This window comes from Corvus moneduloides, chromosome 13 (assembly GCF_009650955.1).
Source record: "Corvus moneduloides isolate bCorMon1 chromosome 13, bCorMon1.pri, whole genome shotgun sequence".
NCBI lineage: Eukaryota > Metazoa > Chordata > Aves > Passeriformes > Corvidae > Corvus > Corvus moneduloides.
The window spans coordinates 14,366,845-14,388,329 of record NC_045488.1 but is presented as its reverse complement, the minus strand read 5'-3'; the positions used below and the strand labels follow the sequence as shown (position 1 = coordinate 14,388,329).

The following is a 21,485-nucleotide window of genomic DNA, read 5'->3' as shown; positions in this document are numbered from 1 at the left end:
CAGTCTGAATTGCAGCAGCCAAAAGTTAAAGGATTTTGATAATCTGAGCATCTGTTCATGTCCAGGTTGTTTGGGGTGGAGGGAATGAGACAGTATTCACTTAATGGTTGTCTTGTCTGAATCAGAATATTATGCTTAGATGAAAAAGTAGTTCAGCTGATTTTAGTTTATATTTTAATTCATTATTATTTCAGTTCATGTGGGTTTGAATCAGAGGTCTGAAATTGAATGAGTCCAGAAGTTGAAAGCAAAGTATATCACAAGCATTTAAGTTTAATGTGGGTTCGTGTCAAAGTGCTGCAAGCCAAAGTCTTCAGCCACAGTTCAGCACCTGAGACTTAAATTGTTTTTCTCAATTACCCCAGTTTTGAAACCTTGTGATTTAGCTTGAATTTCACCTGTTCTGGGTTTTCATTATGAAGTATAGCATTTTGCTAAAGACATAAAAATGGGAAATTAAAGGGAAAAGAAAATGCAGCATCACACTGCACCAGTACAGAGGTTCTTTTAAATAAAACTAGGGTATTAATCTGCGGTGGTCTGAAGCAGTTTCTCCTCAAAGCTGACACTTGGCTTTTTACTTGGTTTCCCCTTTAACAGAAATAGTTGGAATCTTATGTATATTTATGATGCTGATGCTGAGTTGCAAGGTCTAAAAGACATTTAAATTTGGTCTTTTGCATAATACTGCCAAGTCGGTGATAAAGTTACAGGTTTTGTGAAACAGTTTCTTTGGCTGGCATCTGTGCTCAGGGTGTAATTATGCCTATACAACATCTTTGAGACTGAATCTGATGCATGTCCTGGTAGCATCCGTTTCTCATAGCAAACCGAGGAAGAAGGGTAGCTTGCAAATAGTGTGTTTGTTCACACATCTGGTAAAAGCCTAGAGTTATGAAAATAGCTAGATGTCCAAATTAATTTTCAGTTAGCTTTCTTGGTTCAGTAATAATTTGAATTCTAAATATTTACATTAAACAGTCTCACATACTTTAAAAAAATTGATGGGAAATACCTGTTTCTGTGTTAAAATCCCTTTCATAGACTAATAGGAATTATCACTGTAGCTATTAAGTGAACTTCTGCCCAGAGTTAAGAAAAGGAGAATCCTGGGCATGCAGAGATCATACACATGCATTGGTAATACACAGTGCAGATAATAACCGTGAAGGCCTGGTTTCCTAGCTGTTGATGTTTCTATTAAAAAATGCTGGGCCAGACACTTTTTATATATATCCATTAATAACCATGGTGTTCACTAAAGTGGAATGAACGCTTCATATTTGCAATGTGTATCTATGCTTCCACCTTTCTGAGATATCAGCTTCACAGACAGAATGCAGTGAGCTAGAGGAGATCATGTATATTAATTTTTAGTTTAATTTTCTTGGGTGACTTGTGAATTATTATGGAAATAGGAAAATCTACAGAGCCAGGATACAAGCTTAATACAAATTAGAGTAAATAATTTGAAGCATGGGATTTTAGAGGAAGATTAGACAACTGTATGAAATCTTAAGCGGGCTGGGTTAATCAAAAAAACATTCAAAGAACAGCATTCTTGTCATAAGGACTTGAAAGTTACTGTAATAAAAGCAAGTGATGTAAACTAGCATATTCACTAAATGACAATAAGCCAGTTACTCTATACAACTGGAGTGTTGTATAGAATAACTGCATGCTGGGTTTTTAATGTATTTCTTCTTAAAGCTGCCCTGGACTGGATAGTCAAAGCTGCTTTAGAAAACTAGTGAAATGACAAATATTAGCTTTATGAATAATGTGCATGTGGAAGATAATCTGGTTTTGAGAATCTGTTATGGACATTAGACACTCAGTGGGACCTGCTTGCCCTGCCATAATGTAATTATTAGTTAAAGTAAAAACAAAGCCCTGACAAAGGATGAATGAAGCTGTGCATGAGGTTGCCTCCTGACAGAGGTGATTGTGTTACAGTGGTGATACTGCAACACGTGTATCAGACAACGAGGCCCGTGGAAAAAATATATATGGACGGATTCTTGCTAGATGTTTCAGAGAGATGTTTATTTCTCCAGCCGCATGGCCGGAGCTCTGCCGAGGAACTGTTCCAGTCACGGGACCAAGGGTCCCTCTGCCCGCGCAGGGAACACAAACCAACCAATGGGAACGAGGCTGAGCAGGGGCAGGGAAACCCCGTGTCTGTGCCCTCAGGGCCCCTCTCCCAGGGCTACACGGCGGGGGAGGGACCCCGACATGAATGTGCAGCTGAGAACGTGGATTAGTATCTGCTTGAGTCTTCTGCACAGTGCGTGAGATTTGTTGGGTCTGGTGTTTACTGCTTGTCCCAAGATTTTTGCTTCCTGTTGGTTTTTGATTAACTTTTTGGGAGTTGAAGTGAACTTGTAAATTTGGTCCATAGGAAAGATGTGTAACTTATTCCTGAGATTGAATGCTCAAACAAATTCTTGTTTGTATTTATGTAATAATTAACCAAAGAAATGTTTCTATCTGAATACACTGAAATAAATATTAAAGTTGGATTCTTTTAAAGAGTTAAAGGTTTAGTCAACATATCAAATAGTCTTATTTCCCACAGTGTCTGAAGTAAAATCTGAATTTTGCACAAGTATCAAAACATGACAGCTCATAAAAAGGACTCGTGTTGAGCCACACGCGTGTTACCACCCAGGTGTGGGCTCTGCTGTAGGTGAGTGAGCACCACTCCCTGAGCCTTTCCCTGCTGCTCCCAGTCAGTGCTGCCAGAGGTAAACAGGAAGCTGCTGCAGTCCTGGAGCTTTTACTCCCTTTACTTAGCACTCTGTGAAATTAAAATAAACACAGAAAGCAATTTTTGCATCAGAACCTCCCCCAGTGTGGAGTTCCTCCTGACCCCCTGAACACACTCCTCCAGCCACTGTCGCCAGTGAGAGGAGTTAACAGCTCCTCTGCAATGGGGTATTGGTCTGTGGGGAAGACTCCTGAGAGAGCAGGAAAAGCCCTTTCAGCTCATCTGTGCACATCCCACCTCCCAGTGCCACAGCTGTCCGGCGCCACTGGACTGTGCTTCCTGGAGCTCTCCTTGTCCAGGTAGACCCCCCACCAGTACAGTGACCTGTACAGAAACATACTCCCATGAGCCCTACATCTGAGCACAGTCCAAGAAAGATTACCCAGCTCTAATCAAACATGAAACTAGACATTCATGAAGCCACCTACGTGGGAAAATCCCTTGTAAACCTAACAGAATACATTGGAATTCTGCAAGCAGCTCTGCGGCAGATAAGCTCTTTATCACAGGCTCCACCCTGGTACGAAGAGCAGTGATTGTCTTGTACTGCCCCACTTACCCCAACTGGAACTATGCATACAGGAGGGAAGATCAAAGCAAATACCTCAAAAATGGGTGAACTTGAAACCAATGACCACTAATGCCCAGGTTAAGAAATGAGCAGTTGACTGTATATCTTTTTTTGGTATCAGAACAGTTAAATGTTATAACTCTGAGCAGCGTGTTGCACTAATAGAGTTTTGTGATGTCAGCACAAAGGTGCTTTTTGGTATATGCTATTGAAAAACCAGTCTTGGCCACAGTTTTCTGCTGTGTTGCAGCTTTTGTAGTTTCATCATGCCTGTTGCAATAAAGAGCGTTTTTCTTTAGCCTGAACTGCCACAGGCATGTGACTACATGACAGTCTCTGCTTGGAAAAAAAGATCTATATTCCCTCTGATTTGTAAATAAGTTCATAGAATGGCTGTCTTTAAATGGAAAAAAATAAAAAAAAAAACCAAATTGGAAGAGACTCAGCGGAAATTTTTTGAAATTATTTTAAATTTAGTTGTAATTCAGGGAGATGATTTAGCTAATGCTTATTTTAGACATTAGTCTCAATTTTTGTGGAATTGCTACATACTGTTATTCAAGTAGATCAAACTCTTGGCATAAAAACATCTTGCTTGATATTCTTGGTTAAAAGCAGTATTAAAATAAGGTCTGTGATCTGCCCAACCTGTTGTATTCTTACAATCCATTAATAATTGGTGAGAACAAATATACCCAACAAAATAGAGATGTTCAGTAATTTTGTTGAGAAGTGTAACTAAAAATACAACAAAGTATTTCTTTTGGAGTTACAGTATCTTCCTGCTTATAGTTAAGCATTGAATTGATTATGTAAACGTTTGTTAATGGGAATGAGATTTTTCAGTCGTTTGAAGGTGCTGTGACATTAACGGAAGTGGATTTGGTAGATGCAGACAGTGTAAATGAGGTAACTAGTACTCTTCAGCTACAATGGTGTTTTTAAAGGAGCTATTTTATTCCGTGGAAATATTACAAATTCTAAAGTGATTTCTCCACCTTTTAATACTTGCAAAAATGTATTTATCCTTTCATCCTTCAGTGTTGGCTTGTTGAGTTAACAATTTAAATGCTGAATAATTCAGAAATATTGCCGTACTCTTAATTTTGTATCCTGCATAGATTTTAAAAAAAGCAAAACCTGCAGCTAAAGAATAAGGCTAAAATAATTATTTTTCTTTCCTTGATATTGTATTGCCCCACTCTATTTTGTGGAAACAGAGCATTGTGGTACAGGGAAGGGATGCGTGGGGAGTCTGGGCTGAGCAGCCACTAAACTGCTGTTGCCAGATACCTCGGGGAACTGCAGAATCGACGGCGTTTAGCCTGCTGATGGGAACAGCCGTCCCAGAATTGTTACTGGAGGCTCCAGGAGTAACCAGGCGTTTCCCAGTAAAACCCTCAGTCACAGGATTGTCAGCTGGAGATACTGCCGGGGGCAGACTTTCACCTTAAACTCTCAGGGTAATGTCTCGAAGTATCAGTCTGATAAGGAAACAAATGTCTTCATTTACCGTGAACGAAAGGGTCAGGAGAAGGGGAAAAGGAACAGCTGCAGCCATACAAAGAGGGCAGTGACGGAGCAGAAAGGAATTCACTGCGATGATTGTGGCCTGATGGTCTACAGCTTGGTGCTAAAGCCTGAGATTCCAAAAGCTGGGAGATGGGGCAGGGCAGTGAGTGTTGACATCAGCTAGAACAGGACATGGCTGGGATGGTATTTTTGTAATGTGGCAGGGGTTTTACTTTCTCTGAAATTTTCCACTGGCACCAGCACAGTGGCAGGAACCCCAGCATCCACATTCTCCCTGCTCCAGCTCGTGCTGAGGTGCTGGTCCCACGTGTGCAGCCTTTGAGTCACACTGCTCTGAGATTCTTCCCTCAGGAGAGCACATGGTAAGCTCCCAGTGGACTTCAGTTTATTATTTACTTTCAGGATGATCAAGGAAAAATATTCTCAGTCCTCTGCTATAGCAAAGGCAGTGGCATGTTGTCTGAATCTACTTAGGGAGTTTTCAAACTATTTTTTTCAATTAAAGACCATAATACTACTATGTGTAAGGTGTATGATTGCTTAAACCCCTTTTAATGGAGAAACCTCTTTTAATTTTGAAACCTGCTTTTAATGGAGAAGAGTGACACACATGAAGTCTTTATTACACTTTCAGGATTGACACAGCCAAGATGAAAATGTTTGTTCTAATTTTTCTCTTACATCTCTTAAATTGCGTGGTAGGTATATACAGATGTAAACTGCATATACAATTCACAGATGAAGAGTTAGTGTGCATGAATGCTGCTCAGTGCAGTGGTTGCCATACGGGGGGGATGGTGGTGTATATACACACGCATACATTGGCTAAAAGTTGCTGTTGCAAGGCAGCCAGGCCTATACTGATCCACCAGTCCCAGGAAATCTTGCCGCTTGTGCCACAAGGAACAAGTCAGACTTAGAACAGCTCTGGAGACTGTTCAATAAGTAAAGTAAGACAGCAAATGTCTAAGAGCAAGTCAACCTTAACACTATCGCATTTCCTTAGGAAGATTATTTCCTGGAACATCAGGACAAAGCCACCCAACAAGCTGTGGGATAAGCAAGTAGGAGTTGACAGTTCATTAACTGCTTTCCAGTATCTGCCCAGGGTCTCTGTAACTTATTTCAAAATCTTAGGCACGTTTGCATGATCTGCTCTTGAGCTCATTCCTGTCCTTATTTCAGTCTGTCGTGTGTCTGTGCCTTTTTAAAAATAATCTTTCAAAACTTTTAGTGGTCCTTTTTGTGATACTGATGCAACAGATGAGCCTTGTGGTCAAATACTGAAGTAGCTTCTATTTTGGTAATGTCCTGTTGCTTATCTTAGAAGAATGCCAGTGTCATTTCTGACTTGTGAAAATGAGCATGATGTGTAAATCCTGTAGACTCTCATGTTCTCATAACTCATCTTCTGTTAGAGCATACGTTTGCTGTCTGGGTGAGCAGGCTCTGGTTGCTGTCTCTTCTCCTCATCCTGGCCCTGGCTCCAGAGCCCAGAGTAGGAGGTGGTGGTGAGGAGCTGCCCTGGGGCCAGGTCCTGCTGAGGCAGCAGCACCTGCACAGGAGCTGATGGGAGCAGGTGTTTGACCACTGGGATCTCCTGCAGCCTGTAACCAGCTCTGGAGTCAGTCCTTCAGGTCATGTTGGGTTGAATCCACCCCTGTCTGAGAGCAAACAATGAGAACTGATGACTTTTCCCCCCAGGATTTTTTTTCCTCAGTATTTTATTTCCCTAGCTGTGGTTTTGGTTTTTTTGGATATTAACCTGCTAGTAGTTTCCATTCCTTAATAAATTTTTGGTATTTTTAATTCTCTGTATGGGATGTCTGTTCTGCTGCTTAGATGCTCAGTATTTTTGCTTTGCTATTTCCTCAAATCTTTAAGCATTGCTTTTCGTCTCCCTTAATATTTCCCTCATGTTAAATTTAAATAAATGGCCCTTTATCTTTGTCCATCTTGCTGCTTCTGCTGTCTTCCTTTAATTTCCTTTCTGAAATATGGTCACATCATTGCAGCCGATACGTATTTTTTCTAACATAAGATATACAAGAGCTATTTTGGAGCACATTTGTTCACTATAGCTTCTCTGTTTTGATTATCCCAGTAAAGGACCAAAATTCACATTAAGTATTTTTGCAATATTCTCTGAGAACAGCAGACCCTTTCAGTTTTTAGAAATACATGAAAGATTCCTTTAAGTGGATTATAAAAGTTTGCTAATTTTGACAGATTATGTCATTGCAGAAAGCCGTGGGTTTATTTTCCTGTTAGCTGGAAAAACTGATACAAATTATGTATGTATGGGACTGGTGATAGGCCTCCATTTGTAGAAGCATTGATGTCAGGTCTAAAGTTAATGGTGTGCAGCTTTGTCAGTTTTAGGACATCTTTGGCTAATGTGTGTGTGTATGTATGTCATTTTCTATTGTGCTCATAAAACTGAGCTGAGGAGGTAGGCACATGTTCCATAACTACAAGGAATTTGTGCAGTAGTACTGTGTTAGTTGAAAAGGGGAAGAAAAGGTCATGCTTGTGATCAGTTGACACTCTTACTGCATTGTGATGGGACATTGATGTTTGTTACTGAAAAAAGCTGTCAGAGATTCAGCGTGGCAATTTTTCCCTTTGTGGGAATGAAGAATGTTTATTTGATGGCATGTAGGTGGCTGTAGTTTAGCTAGAGTTCTGATGGACAAAGAGCAACAAGGGGCAGAATATACAATCTCTTCAGATCCCTTGTTTTTAGTGCTTTATTTTTAGATGTACTATTTTTAAACAGCTTGAAATACAAAAATATTTGCTTTTTTTTCCAGTTAAAAGAAAACCCATGTGACATAGCATGACTCAATCTTTTTATAGATACATCAAATACATGTTGCTTAGGATAATGTAAAAATATACAAAAAATAATAAAGGTAAAAATAAGAAACCAGCAGTTGCTACTGTAACACAAGGTGGAGGGCAGCAAAAAGAAATTCTGTAAATAAATGCCTTATCCATACTCATTATTAGTTCCAAACAAAACAATGATCTGCTTTAACCATATTGTACTGCCAGTACCAGAAGTAGCACAGAAAGCACAGACAGTATTTAGTACATAGAATATATTTTGCATCCCCCTCCTTGGTATTAATGTAGCAGTTGTGTTAATCTCTAATGAGTGGGTGTTAAGGGACATGCACAGAGTGAGAGCAGAATGAATTTTGCAGGTTCCTGGGTGCTGGCTGTTCAGATGCTGGAGATCCCAGAGTTGCTGAGGGGGCCCTGCAGTCCGGGGGGAGCTGTGCCCGTGCTCCTCAGGCTGTGGCTTGGGAGCAGCAGGCCCTGAGCTCATGGGGTCATCTTGTGACTTGTAAATATTATTCTTGTCAGTGCAGAGCAGATCTGATTTTGAGCCTAAAACAGCAACCAAATGAATAATAACAGCTGACAGCAGTGTGGTACACGCCTTTAACAGCAGCCTTGCCAGTCCAGCCTCCACTCCCTGCGCAACGTCAGGTGCTGGGGTTGGAAGCTCGGGAAGAGCCTGGGGGAGGCCTGGCAGCCAGGTTGTTCTACACTGGTGTTTCCACTTCTGTGGCTTTTAGCAGCCTGTTGAGATGTGTTTTTGTTTTGGGGTTGGTGTTTTGTATTTTTCCTAATCTGCCAAGCTCATCTTTTTCCAGCTGCTCAGCATTGTTAGTGCTGACACAAAGACTTTTATTTGCTTACTTACTGTACAGTTAGATCACATCTTTCACTGAGAAAACCTAAGAGAAGCCAAGTAGCTGTTTGCTGGCATCTGACCTGCATGGCTTGGCCCAGGGCTGGACTTCGGGCTGTGTTGGCCATGTCTGACCGTGCCCCAGGGGAGCTCTGTCAGAGTTAACAGGTCCTGGCTGTGACATTGGGTGTGGGGCAGCTCTGCCAGCCTTGTGCTGCTGGCTCTGAAGAACCTTCTGGGAAGGAAGGACACAAGCAGGCCAGGAGACCTGGCCTGTGTCTGGAGGATCCCTCTGGAGAGGGGTAGAGGGAGAAGTGTGTTGTGTGCTGGACAGCAGAGGGCAATTAGCAGCTGAGTGAATTAGCCGTAGTGCACTCTGCAAAGCAGGTTCAAGTGGACACCAGGTCGCTAGCTCAGGTGTCAATTGTCTCCATATTAGACTGCTGCATTTTTATCTGGAGGATGGAAAGCTCTCTTTAAAAAAAAAAACTTAAATTCTCAAGAAATATGCAATAAGAACAAATCATTAGTGTGATTTTTAAGCATATAGCCTTGACTATTGGAAAATATGGAGCCTGGAGAAAGATGAAGAGTTGCTTTTATAATTGCTATGATGTGGAGTTTTTTCAGATGATTGATGATAGGAAGATTTTATGAATTTTTGGTTTTCATTTCAAAACTCTATAAAAACCAGTTAGTTGTTAGCTGGATGTGGTTGTGGTACCAGTTGGAAGTGACTGAAGTTGCTAAAGTCAGGTTAGACTCTATAGCCATTGCTCATGCTTGGAAGGGCATGGTAGTGGGTGGTGTACTCTAGACAAAACACTTCCTATTTTGTTGCCCAGACAAGGATGTGGTAGCCACTGTGCCTGGCCATCCCACTGGTGTTACCTTCCTGGAGAAGGAAGAGTGAGAGCAAAACTTAATCATGGCTGTTCAGGCACTACTAAAGCTTGGGCTTATTTCTAGATCCCAGGGAAAAGTCTGACAATAATCTGGTGGTGCTTTGCTGGTTCTCTGCACATTTGCATTTAAGGCCATGTTTTGAAGGGAAAAGGATAATTCCAAACTACTATGAAACTGCCATTTAAATTGAGTTACAATATTATTGGGAACTACTTAGTGCCATGACTCTCAGCTGTCTTCTATGCCATTGCTTTATTGGGTATTTAGGTTGCTGCCTTTTTCTTAGACCTCTGCACGGTTTGCAGTGTGTCTGTGGTCCTGAGGCTCTCAGATTTGATTGCTGCTGTGATTAGAGGTGGGCGGGAGCTCAGGGCAGAGCTGCTCTCAGGGGAGTTGGGCCACCCTGGCACAGCCCCCCTTTCTTCCCTGCTGGCTCCCAGTGCTTTTGGGGAAGAACCCTTTGGCCTGGTCCTGTGTGTGGCTTAATCACAGTCAGCAACAGTCGCTGACTTGCATAAAGCTGCTGTTTTGCAGGCAGTGTGCACATTTTCCATGTATCCCGTGGCTTTGCAAGCTTTGTGCTCATTGAGCTCACTGGGTCTGATGCCATGGCTTCCAAAGGGACATTTGATTGTTTTCCCAGTCTCATTTCTTATACGTTTTCTGTAGCTTACTCTGTTATATGATACTAAACTACATTCTGTATAGCTTTGTGAACAATCTAATTATCTGTATTTATTTTGATACTTGTACCTTTTTGTCCATCCTGGCAGTTCCCTTTTCCAAGTGTAATACCACAAATAGCTGATGAGTGCACAGAAGGAAATTATGCTTCTCCATTGGACTTCTGTTTTCTCCAATACCCCAAGCTTCAAATAATATTCAGTCACATGTTTTATGACAATTAAAAAAAAAACAAACAAAAAAAACCCCAACTTTGTTTTTTCAGTGCTTCCAGATCACTGCTTTCATTGTACAGATAGAAAAGTGACAAGGTTCGCACAAACTAAACTAGTTTGAAGTTACTATTTTATTGAAGCTCATGTACACTTGTGGATGTTCAAGCAAATTGCTGAGATTGTTTTCAGACTTATTTACCTCTGCTGTACTATATTTGAAAGCATTTTTTTGATTTAAGTTTGCAACTGTTCTCCATTGGTGTTGGCAGTGGTGGATCTGCATCAGGCTAGCAATGGCTGGAGACATAAGAGAAAAGACACATGAAGCCTACAGCTTCTGTGCTGTCTTCAGTAGCAGGGTTTAGTGCAAGTTAATTTAACTTGTAGTAAAAATCTGGTTGGTCTTTGGTTTTTGTGTCAGTCAAGGCGAGACAAAGCCAGGCTGTAGGCCTGCTGTAGCACTTGGTGTTAGTACAGTCGTGTGGGTCATTTGCTCCTGCAGAACTGTGTACACACAAAAGTTGCCCCTCTGTAAGTTGCTGATGTCCCATTTCAAAATACCAATGCAGCTGAAGTGTTCAGAGTACCTAAATTTTTTTAGTTAGTCTGTAAAATTTTTGCAGAATAAAATAATGCACATACTTTATAATAAATTGCTTGTATTCTGGTGAATGTGACTTGATCCTGTATGATGTACACCAGAGCAGTGTAGTTAAATCACGTTGTTACAAACTGTAGTATTAAAGAATGAGGGGAATTTGCAGAATTGGCATTTTGTTGGCCACATCTTCCTTGACAGCATACTTGATCACTTCTCAGTGTTAAATGTGCTAATTCCAGCATCACTAATTTCAGTATTGTGTAAGTAAAAATTAGGTAGAAAAAGGCAAGAGATCAGAACTCCATCAGCATTGTCTGCCAGTCTACAGAAAATAGGTTTGGGTTTGGAGAGCAGATTTATAGCTGAATTAATAGCCTTGATGTTGACTGGATTTAAATCTGTTTGTGGGTGTATCCATGGAACCAAACTACAGTTCAAATCAGCTGGAAGAAAAACAGATTTTGATTTCAAGTGGTACAGCATGAAATGTCACGTGTTTTAGTAGCATCCTGAAATAGTAGTCTCTGTGTGTGGGGAGAGACTATCTATTTAGATGTCAGTTAAGCATGGTGACTAACAGATCAAAAGGGACTGTGAAGACACGCAGCCGACAAGCTGGGGTACATAATTTGCAGAACATCCCTGAATACTTAACTGCAGCACGCTCACAGCTTCCCTCCCAGTAACAGCATATGTGCAGCTTTGACTTAAAAGACTGTAAAGGATGAAGAATTCACTGTGGTGATGGTAATTATCCTCACTGGTAATAGTTGCACTGTAGGAGTGTAATTTTTGCATCCTTAGCTTCCAATAGCTGCATCTCAGTTGGAATAATTGGGGTTTTTTTTCTATTAGATTTAAAAATGTCTGCCATCTGAAATCCATTCTGTGTGTAGGTGGTCACAAAACACTATTGAATTACCTTCTAGTTTTGGGGCGCAGTGCAATTCTTTAACAGTGCGGAGGCAAGTCAGCTGACACCATTTATGTATACCTTTATAGAATGCCTGGATCAAGGAATAGAATTCAATGGAAAAAAATATTTGGGAAGCTGGAATTTGAATAATGGTTTTCAGTTGCTTAATGCTGATGAGAAATGCAGTAACCTTTGTGATGTTCATTGTGCTTTCCTGCAGGGCAGCAAAGGACACTACAGATACCACTGGCAGAGCCACAATGTCAAGCACAGTGGAGTGGATGATATGGTCCTGCTTTCCAAAATCACTGAGGATTCCATAGTGGAGAACCTAAAGAAACGATACATGGATGACTATATTTTTGTATCCTTTGTTGGTTTTGTGGGGCCCTGTGGCCTTGCTGAGCCAACGTGACACTAATTACATATGTATGTATTCTCTTTAGGCAGATTACTCAAAGATGCTGAACATTTCGTGTGACACTTCTCCTGAGAGAACACAAAATGCTTTGAAAACTCAGCTAATTATGAGGGTTGAAATTAAGATAGCAAAAATTATTTTAAGATACTCTTTTTAATATTTGGAATTGTTCTTGCCAGTGTTGAAGATTGTACCTCCATATAGTTATACATTCACGTGGCCCCTGAAGCCTCCTGAAGTAATGCTACTTCTGAGAGCAAGAATTAATAGGTTTTAGATGTGTGTACATTTATTGATGTGTTCTATACCTCCAAAATTCGAATGCTTTCAAAATAGCATTTCTTCTGTGACATAACCCCATTTACAACTTATTCTGGAACTGCTAATACTGTGAATCATGGGATGATGGTTTTTCTTTCTTGTAAAAATAGCGAAGTTAACATGATCTTTCTGCTGAAGCAGGCATAAGGGTGTTTTCCAAGGGTCGCATTGAGGGGTCAGTCTTCCCTCATGTAGGGAGGACTCCTTTTGCAGTTCTGTGAAGGCTTTTCATTCAAAGATGAAGATCATCTCTTGAATATTTGAATTGTTTGTGTGTCCACCCATGAATGAACATTTCTCAATGCTACATTGTACAGAGATGACGGAATCATCCCAGAAAATGCTGGTATTGTTTACCAACAGAAAACTGATGCTTCAAGTGTTTATACTGACACAATGAGTAATTGATTTATTATATTCACGACCCAGATGTTGTCACTCTTTTTGAATTAAATTAAAAATTTATTAAGAAAGCATTTCAAATTAATATTACAGAAGTTATGTTCATTGAGTTGCAGTTCTTCTCTAATACATTACCTTTTGTGCCATGGCACCACAGTAGTAGATTCCTACATAAGACAATCCAGCTGAATAGGTTAATTTTCCTACTTTGTACAGAAAGCTTAGCTAGCAAGCTTGCCTGTGAACAATTCCAGGTTGTTAATGAAACTGCAGTACAACATTTTGGACCCACAGGTGTGGGCTTGTTGCTAACTCCCAGCTCAATGAAAAGTGATACTGATGCCTGTGAATTACTATCAGGTGCTTCCTATGTGTACACTGCAGCTGTAGTTCCAAAGGTTTATGAAGTATTTGAAATGCAGGTCATGTGCAGCTGAATGCAGAATAGGGAAATATTATATTAAAAATCTTGCAAAAATTCTAATAATGGTTGAAATTGAGTGTCTTGGTACAGGGCAGCCTGCAGGAGAGGACTCTGAGGGACTGTTAATAGTTTCACTCATAAAATAACACCACAGCCTGAATTACCCAATTCCCCCAGTACCCCCCCCAGTGCATGCAGCTGAGTAATTGTCTAATTTAGCTTGGCAGTGGCCATTTCCATCCGGCTCTGCTTGCTCAGCACTGTCCTGTGAGATCAGAATGTGTCACTGCATTGTATTCTGCAAAGGTCAAACCAATATTTTCTAATACTGACAATACAGTCTCCTCAGTTACGAAGGACTAAAACCAGTTCAAATATGCCATTTCTTTTCTGTATTTTTATTCAAGATGTGTCATGATTTGGCCTTTAATACGTTTCTGTACTTAGCTTGCCTTAAAATAAGATAATATGAAAATATTCCAATTGAATGATATGTTTATATTCTTGTAAGCCTGCTAATTTAATTTTTATTAACAATTGTTGTAAGCTGTTGGATGTTTTACTGTTATTTGAAGTATTATGTAATAGGTGGAAAAGTTGTCACTAGTAGTAAGATAATACTTTATGAAACTGTAGTTACCTTAACTTTTTCTGAATGCAGACGTACATTGGCTCCGTATTAATCTCTGTGAATCCTTTCAAGCAAATGCCATATTTTGGGGAAAAGGAAATTGAAATGTACCAAGGAGCAGTAAGTAAAGCAGTCTAAAATATAGTGCAGTATTCAGGGGCTTGGAAATATTATTCTACACAGTTTAACACTTGGAACCATTTGTTTCTGCTAGCATTGTGTTTGCCTGGGAGAACTTGGCAGATAGCCATTGCCATAGACCTAGTCTTCAAATTGACCTCCTTGGAATATAAGATCAGTATTTCAAGAAAATACTTGTACTGATTAGCTCTAATCCATATCAGGTTTCTCTCCTTGACGTGTCCCTGCTCCTGCAAAGGCAGTTTTTAAGCTGTCATATGCACAAAATGGCCATTAGTGGATTTGGAGACTGTGATTCCAGAACTCTCTAACTGGACAAGAACAGTAAAAAAAATTGAGGTGCCAAAATTAGATGCCACTTTTGAAAATACAGCTTGAAGAGCGAGTCAGCACAAGAACATTAGGGACTTAAAATTCAATTTCCTGCTCAAGTTGGGTGTGTCCACTCAGGGAAACTTGGGTTTGAATGGCCCACTGGATGAGAATGGGACCCGAGGCACCAGGCTCTGAGTGCTGGCTTGTTAGCACATTGATCACTGGTGAGATAGGCTTAAATTATGTGAGTTTCCTTTGGACAAGTAATACATTTCATGCAGAGGCCATTTTTAGAACAGGGTGTTTGCAATAGTTTAGGAGAAAATTGTGGATGAGAGAAAGACCACTAACAAAGTCCAGAGACTTTGGTTTGTTTTTATTAAATGTACCAAAAAATTCTTGGGGAAAATTAACTATAAAGTGCTATTCAGAATTTTTTCTTCCCAGGAAAATAACCCTTCCAATTTAGATACGTATTTATTTTGCTCTTTCTGCATTTTTTAATGTTGTCTTGAAAAATTAATCTTTATTTCCCCTCCTAGGCACAGTATGAAAATCCACCACATATTTATGCTCTTGCAGACAGCATGTACAGAAACATGATTATTGACAGAGAAAATCAGTGTGTCATTATTAGGTAAGAAAAAGATCTGTAAAAAACAATTTGTTTTCTTACGGTGTTTTAACTTGAAGAAGCAAAAAAGTTTATTATATCATTAAAAATCTTCTATCCATGTTCACATTTTGGGATTTTCTAGGATAGCTAAGTATTTTCTGACCCTCCTTTTTGTTTTCCAGTAAAATCCTGATGATAGCTTAACCAAGAGAACTCTCTTACACAGCCAGCTTCTTGTCCAAAACCAAAATTATAACAGCTCGAATGACTGCATGAGGGGGCTGGATTTACAACTGTACAACCACAGATACTGTTAAATTCAGCAATCCCACATGGACCGCATTTATCATGGTCTTTTGTTCCTTTTGGAGTTTTACTTGCATTCACTCAGAGACAAAAGGAGGAGAGGGATACTGGGAAATTAATTTCATCTTCACTGTTAGTCTATTTTAATTATTAAGTGATGAAATTCACTGTAGAATTATTACTCAACTTTTTTAATGACAGGCATTATTTAAGTGACAGAGTGAATTTTGGGAGTAGACTTTATGCTTTGTTCTCATCGAGGGTTTTATAGGTGGTGTATGATAAAAGAAAACGTGTGGAGAGCAAGAACTGCAGAATCCTGCAGCTGGTACCCTCTGCCCCTTCTGAGTTCCCTTCTTGCAGGGCTGCTGGGGAGGTTGAGTGCAGAACGCATGGAGCTGCCCTTTACTCAGAGCAGGGTGGGGCCTCCCAGGGGCTGTGCAGGGATTTTACACGTGGGAAGACCAAAACAGGTGGTAACAGTTTGCTGTGTCCAAGGAGGGCCTCTCTGTTCCTGGGTCCCTGGGACAGCCTGGTGCCATAGGAAACAAAAAGCTCAGAGCTCTCCTGGCTGTCACTGGGATGGCTGAATTGTTCCCTGAGCTCAGTCTTTCTCTTTGGAAAACTGATGCTGAAGTTTACTAGGCACATGTAGTCAAATTGAGACCTGTTAGGAACAGGTAAAATTGGGATTTATTTTGCTTTTGTCACAAAGTAACATCCCAGAGAGTGGGATGTTTCACATGAAGCTGAATTTACAGTGAAAATCTTTGAGCTGTTGTGGATTGTGATTAAAAACCCTACTTTTTGATCCTGTGCTGTGCCCCACAGTGCAGTGCATGCAGAGAGTCACATTGTGAGAGAGCAGAGATACAGATCTGAGATACAGACTTAGAGTTTTAATTTTACGTGACAGTTCTTGTACTTGAATGCTGGATGATGTACTTGAATGCTCTTTGGAATGTGCATTTTGTATGTGCAAAGTGAAACTTCCCTCAGTGTGTGCAGGGCCTAGTCATAGACTGCAGGAGTTAATTGAAATCTACTGCAAAACTGAAACAAGAAGGATCATATTTACAAGGGACATTTCAGAGACTTTTTTCCTTTATACACATTTATTTTTCCTTTGATATTCTTGTTACAGACACTGTAGAAACTGCAGAGTAGACTTAAAAGTAGTTTTCCTCACGGTTTTTGGTTTTTTAGGACACCTAGAAATTACATTTATAAATAATAAATCAACTCAGCTGCTCATTAAATATATATTGTTTGGTTGATATTTTAATCCTTTGGACCACATTTGATTTAAGCTGTTTAGATACATCTTACATTTTCTGATTTAATGTCATCACTATTTCCAACAACCAGGGCTGGCTTTAGAAAGAAATTTCTTGGAGTTTGCTTGCTTTATGTTTTATTGTGGGGACCAGAAGGCACTGAAATTGCTGCAGACTGGCAGCTCCCAGGATGCTGCTCTTGAGTGAAATGAATGTTCTGCCTAACTTAGTGTCTGCTACCACTCCATCAGTTTCACTTGATAGCTGCCAAGGGCTTTACTGTTTCTGCCCCTAAACTGGTGATTCTCAAAAAATTGAGACACAGCTCTGTTGGGGTCCCTCCCCCGCCGTGTAGCCCTGGGAGAGGGGCCCTGAGGGGACAGGCACGGGGCTTCCCTGCCCCTGCTCAGCCTCGTTCCCATTGGTTGGTTTGTGTTCCCTGCGCGGGCAGAAGGACCCTTGGTCCCGTGACTGGAACAGTTCCTCGGCAGAGCTCCGGCCATGCGGCTGGAGAAATAAACATCTCTGAAACAGCTATCAAGAATCTGTCTGTCCATATATATTTCCTTTCCACGGGACTCCTGGTTTGATATATGCGTGTTGCAGGATCCCCACTGCAACAAATGGTGGAGATTTGTGAGCAGAACGATCCCCGATCCCTAAGCGACTGATTTGTGTGAGTAAACCCTGGAAACTTTGGATTCCTCTTCTTGGTTTTGCTTTGCTATTCCATATCTAAACTATGGAGGAACGGTGGGAAGACTCTTGGCTCTCAGAGCCGCATATGGACATTTATCTTAAACTTAAAACGATTCTTGAACAACGATTTGTAAATTTTAGCTTGATTCAAGCTCAGAAAGAACTGAAACACTTCCTGGCATGGTTGTTTAAGAACTTTTTCTATGTTTCTTGGGATTTAATTCTTACCAAGGGCTTTTGGAAAACCGTTTGGACACAGTTAATACTGGAGTCAAAATATATGCCGATGGAAGAATATTTTCGTGAATATTATTTAGTTACCGAGACTGTTGAGCGATGTCAGCTGTGTCCTGGCGCAGGGACCGTGCGGCCCAGGCCACGTGCACCGAGCGCTCTGCGAGCAGCAGCGAGGCAGTTCCCGCGCGCGGGCGGAGCCACGCGAGCCGCAGCGTCGGTGGCGGAGCGAGGCGCGGCGGGACCCGGCGGTGCCCGCCCGGTCCTGTGCAGCGCGTGGTGGAGCGAGCCCCGGGAACGCCCGACCGAGAGGGGCGGCGCGCGGGCAGCGGCTGGCGGCGGTGGCGGTGGAACGGAGCCGCGCCGAACCGAAACATGCGCTGGAGCAGGGCGCGGGGGGGTCGTCGCTCGGGGGCCCGGCCGAGACGTGGATGCAGCGCCCGGCATTGGCAGCGAAGCTGCGACCAGAGGAGGCGACGCACGGAGAACTGAGCGGCGCGGCCCGGCCCGGCCCGCGCAGCCCCGAACGCGACCCCGGGAAGAGCGCGCAGGCACCAGCAGCCCCGACAATTCCAACACGGGAGCGACCGAAGGAGAGAGCAAAGACGCAGCGAGACAAAAAACAGCAGCCACTCGGAAAAAGATCATAGTAACTAAGACCTTAGGGATAGTAAAATGGTATAATGTTAAGCAAAATTATGGTTTTATAACAAGGTGTGACAACCAGCAAGACATATTCGTGCATAGAACTGCTATTAAAAAGAATAACCCTGAAAAATGCATCCCAAGCTTGGGAGATGGAGAGGTGGTGGAATTTAATATTGTACTAGGGAGAAAAGGGTTACAAGCATCGCAGGTCACTGGGCCTGATGGTGTTTCTGTAAAAGGCAGTATATATGCAAAAAATCGTAGTCATGTTAGACAGTATCTCCATTGTAAGCCCCCCCTACAGTTTCCCTTTCCTAATCCCACCTTTCCCTTTTACCCTATGTCCTATTACCCCCAGTGTATTCCCAATCCGTTTTTTCATCCATGGTTTCCCTCACAAAACCATGCTTTTGCCAATTGTTTCCCCAAAAATCCCTTTCCAATGCCGAGTGGGGGATGAAAAGGGGGAGGGAAGAAGTTAAACCCTCTCCTGCCTCAGTTTCCCCACAAAGCATGCTCAGAGAATTCTGTCTCCCTTCTGTCAGCCCTAAGATGTTCCACAGAATCTGTTTGGACATTTAAAGACTCAGGAGGGTGGCTTGTTTTGTTTTGAAACTGTTCTTGTTATGTTTATCCAGTTGTTTTCATTCTCCTTTTATTAAAATAAAACGGGTGAGGTGTTGGGGTCCCTCCCCCGCCGTGTAGCCCTGGGAGAGGGGCCCTGAGGGGACAGGCACGGGGCTTCCCTGTCCCTGCTCAGCCTCGTTCCCCATTGGTTGGTTTGTGTTCCCTGCGCGGGCAGAAGGACCCTTGGTCCCGTGACTGGAACAGTTCCTCGGCAGAGCTCCGGCCATGCGGCTGGAGAAATAAACATCTCTGAAACAGCTATCAAGAATCTGTCTGTCCATATATATTTCCTTTCCACGGGACTCCTGGTTTGATATATGCGTGTTGCAGGATCCCCACTGCAACACAGCTCTGTCTGTTGTCAGTACCACAGAAGCTGCTGAGCATAAACAGCTCCAAATGAACCTTTGTGTTCAGTGAAACATCACTGTTGTTGTAAAAATCTGTCCTGCGGAAGATGAGCGATGATAACAGTATGTTCTAGTGAGGTGCTGCTTGCTTCTCTTCTTCGTAACTAGTCTAAATTTGGAGTGACTCCACTGAAAATCCCTGGTGGAGCAGAACCAGCTAATACCCAGGTTTTTCCTTCTTTTTCCTCTTCAAGATGGCAGATTTCCCACTAAAGAAAGGTTTGCAAAGAGAGAAGGTAAGAAATAAGGTATAGACTGGACCTATTCACAGATCACAAAGGCTAAGTCTGGCTTCTGTTGCATATGGAGCCTCTGGAATGGAGACACAAGGACGGTGGGGAAGGGGCTGATGCACACCTGCTGTGTCCTCCCTCTGTATGCTTTGGGCACCTGTGGCATCTGCCTCCAAACCTGGGAGGAAAAATTCATTCCCACAGACTAGATGTGTGTTTCCAGGCAGGTGAAGCAGGGTCCCTAATGTGGGCAGAGCACCTTTTGCCTGGACATTAATTCCAAATATATTTAGACACTGTTAGAAAAACTCGTCTTCTTCAAAAGTTAGTGAATGAACTGGGAAAGCAGATCCAAAAGAAAATGCAATTCTTGGAAAGGCTGGATAGGTGGCAACCAAAAATAATCTCTTTTCATATGATAATACTAATTTTAAAAGAAAAATTGTTACCAAACAACCTTTCCAAGGCCAGGGAAGGCATTTTCATTAGCTGAGTAATTTCAGCATATTTGCATACGTGTTAAGAAAATTACATGTGCACATGTCTAATCATAGCTGAGCTGCTTTGCATGGCTGCTGCAGAGTAAATAAACAATGAGGTTATTCATGGGCTGCCTCCGAGCTGGGCTGAATCCAGGAGCAGGGTGTGCTTAGGTGGGAAGAGGGAGTAGTGCCCCCAGGTCTTCCCTGGCCGCGTGCATGGGCAGAAGTTCACTCACAGACCTAACACAGCTAAGCTGGACTTTATTTCTTATTAAGCTTATGTTTTACTGAGGCATGATATTTAATTTAGAACTTTCTTGAGCTAAGCTCATCGGTGGCAGTTAAAACAGACTGTTGGCATTTCTCCCCCATGTGACATGGCAGCCCTTCCGGACTATCAACAAGTTGTGCAGTCAAGATTTTAATTATGAAGGATTGTCTCGTGTCTTTTAATTCCTTTTGAGCTATCGCTGTCCTTTAATTAAGAGAGTGGAGGTTATGATTAATATTTTTCTATTATGTAGCAATAAATGCATTTCTTCAGAGTGTTGTTAAGGTTTTACCTTTCTATAAAGCTGAGGACTTTAATTTCACTTTGATTCTGTGATCCCTGTCAGGAGATGTTGCTGTTGCTTTAAAGCAGTTTTTCTTGTTTGTAGTTTCAGTTTACATTTGGCATTTGTGTGGTGACATTTGAGTCCAGGAAAGCAGTGTATGATATCTAAAAAGTCAGTGCATCTAATATACTATAAATATGTGTTAATGAAAAGATCATTTACCCCAACAGCTTTTAGTGAACAGCTCATGTCTATCTTAAATCTATTAAGTTGAAAATTTAATAAGAGATTTCTAGTCAGCTTCTGTATCTCAGCTTTCCAGAAGACTCAGATGACTGATCATTCTAAAATGTCTGTAGAGAACCTGACTGGAAGTATGGTTGAATTTTAATGAGGAAGTGGTAGAAACAAAAATCTAACACAGTAAGAAAAGTTAGGTTCTCTGATTCAGAAGGGAAAAATATTTCACTGAAGTAGTGCTACTGACATTTCTCTGAACATAATTGCAGAAGGTAAATTTTCTGTGTAAACAAGCTATAAAGCTTATCCAAACACATCAGAGTATTTTACATATACAGTGTTCTTTACTGGCAGATTGAAGAGTTCTTTATAAATACTTGGTATTAAAATTTCTACATTGTCCTGGCAATGTAGATAAGCATCACTTGTATTGTTCTACAGCCATGGATACCATATCAAATGTCACTCAGAAAATTCATTTTAGAGAGAAGGATGACACTGTGTATCAGATCTTGCTTCTGTAATCACTGATTCCTTCCTCTGGGAAGGAAGCAAGGAGCAAAACAATTTCCTTCTGCATTTGTAGTCTTATTCTGATTTCA

At 41.4% G+C, this 21,485-nt stretch overlaps 1 protein-coding gene across 5 annotated transcripts in view; it reads left to right on the top strand.

Annotated features, from left to right (window-relative positions):
• MYO1E (myosin IE) overlaps window positions 1–21,485 on the top strand; it is a 110,898-nt gene that overhangs the window by 49,665 nt on the left and 39,748 nt on the right. For all 5 annotated transcript variants that reach the window (XR_004242801.1, XR_004242802.1, XM_032123012.1 and 2 more), the window contains exons 2-4: window positions 12,120–12,263; window positions 14,129–14,218; window positions 15,097–15,191. Coding sequence is in view for 3 of the 5 variants with exons in the window: in XM_032123014.1 (XP_031978905.1) it covers window positions 12,120–12,263; window positions 14,129–14,218; window positions 15,097–15,191 (329 nt within the window). In the remaining 2 variants the exon portion in view is untranslated. The remainder of the gene's footprint in view (window positions 1–12,119; window positions 12,264–14,128; window positions 14,219–15,096; window positions 15,192–21,485) is intronic.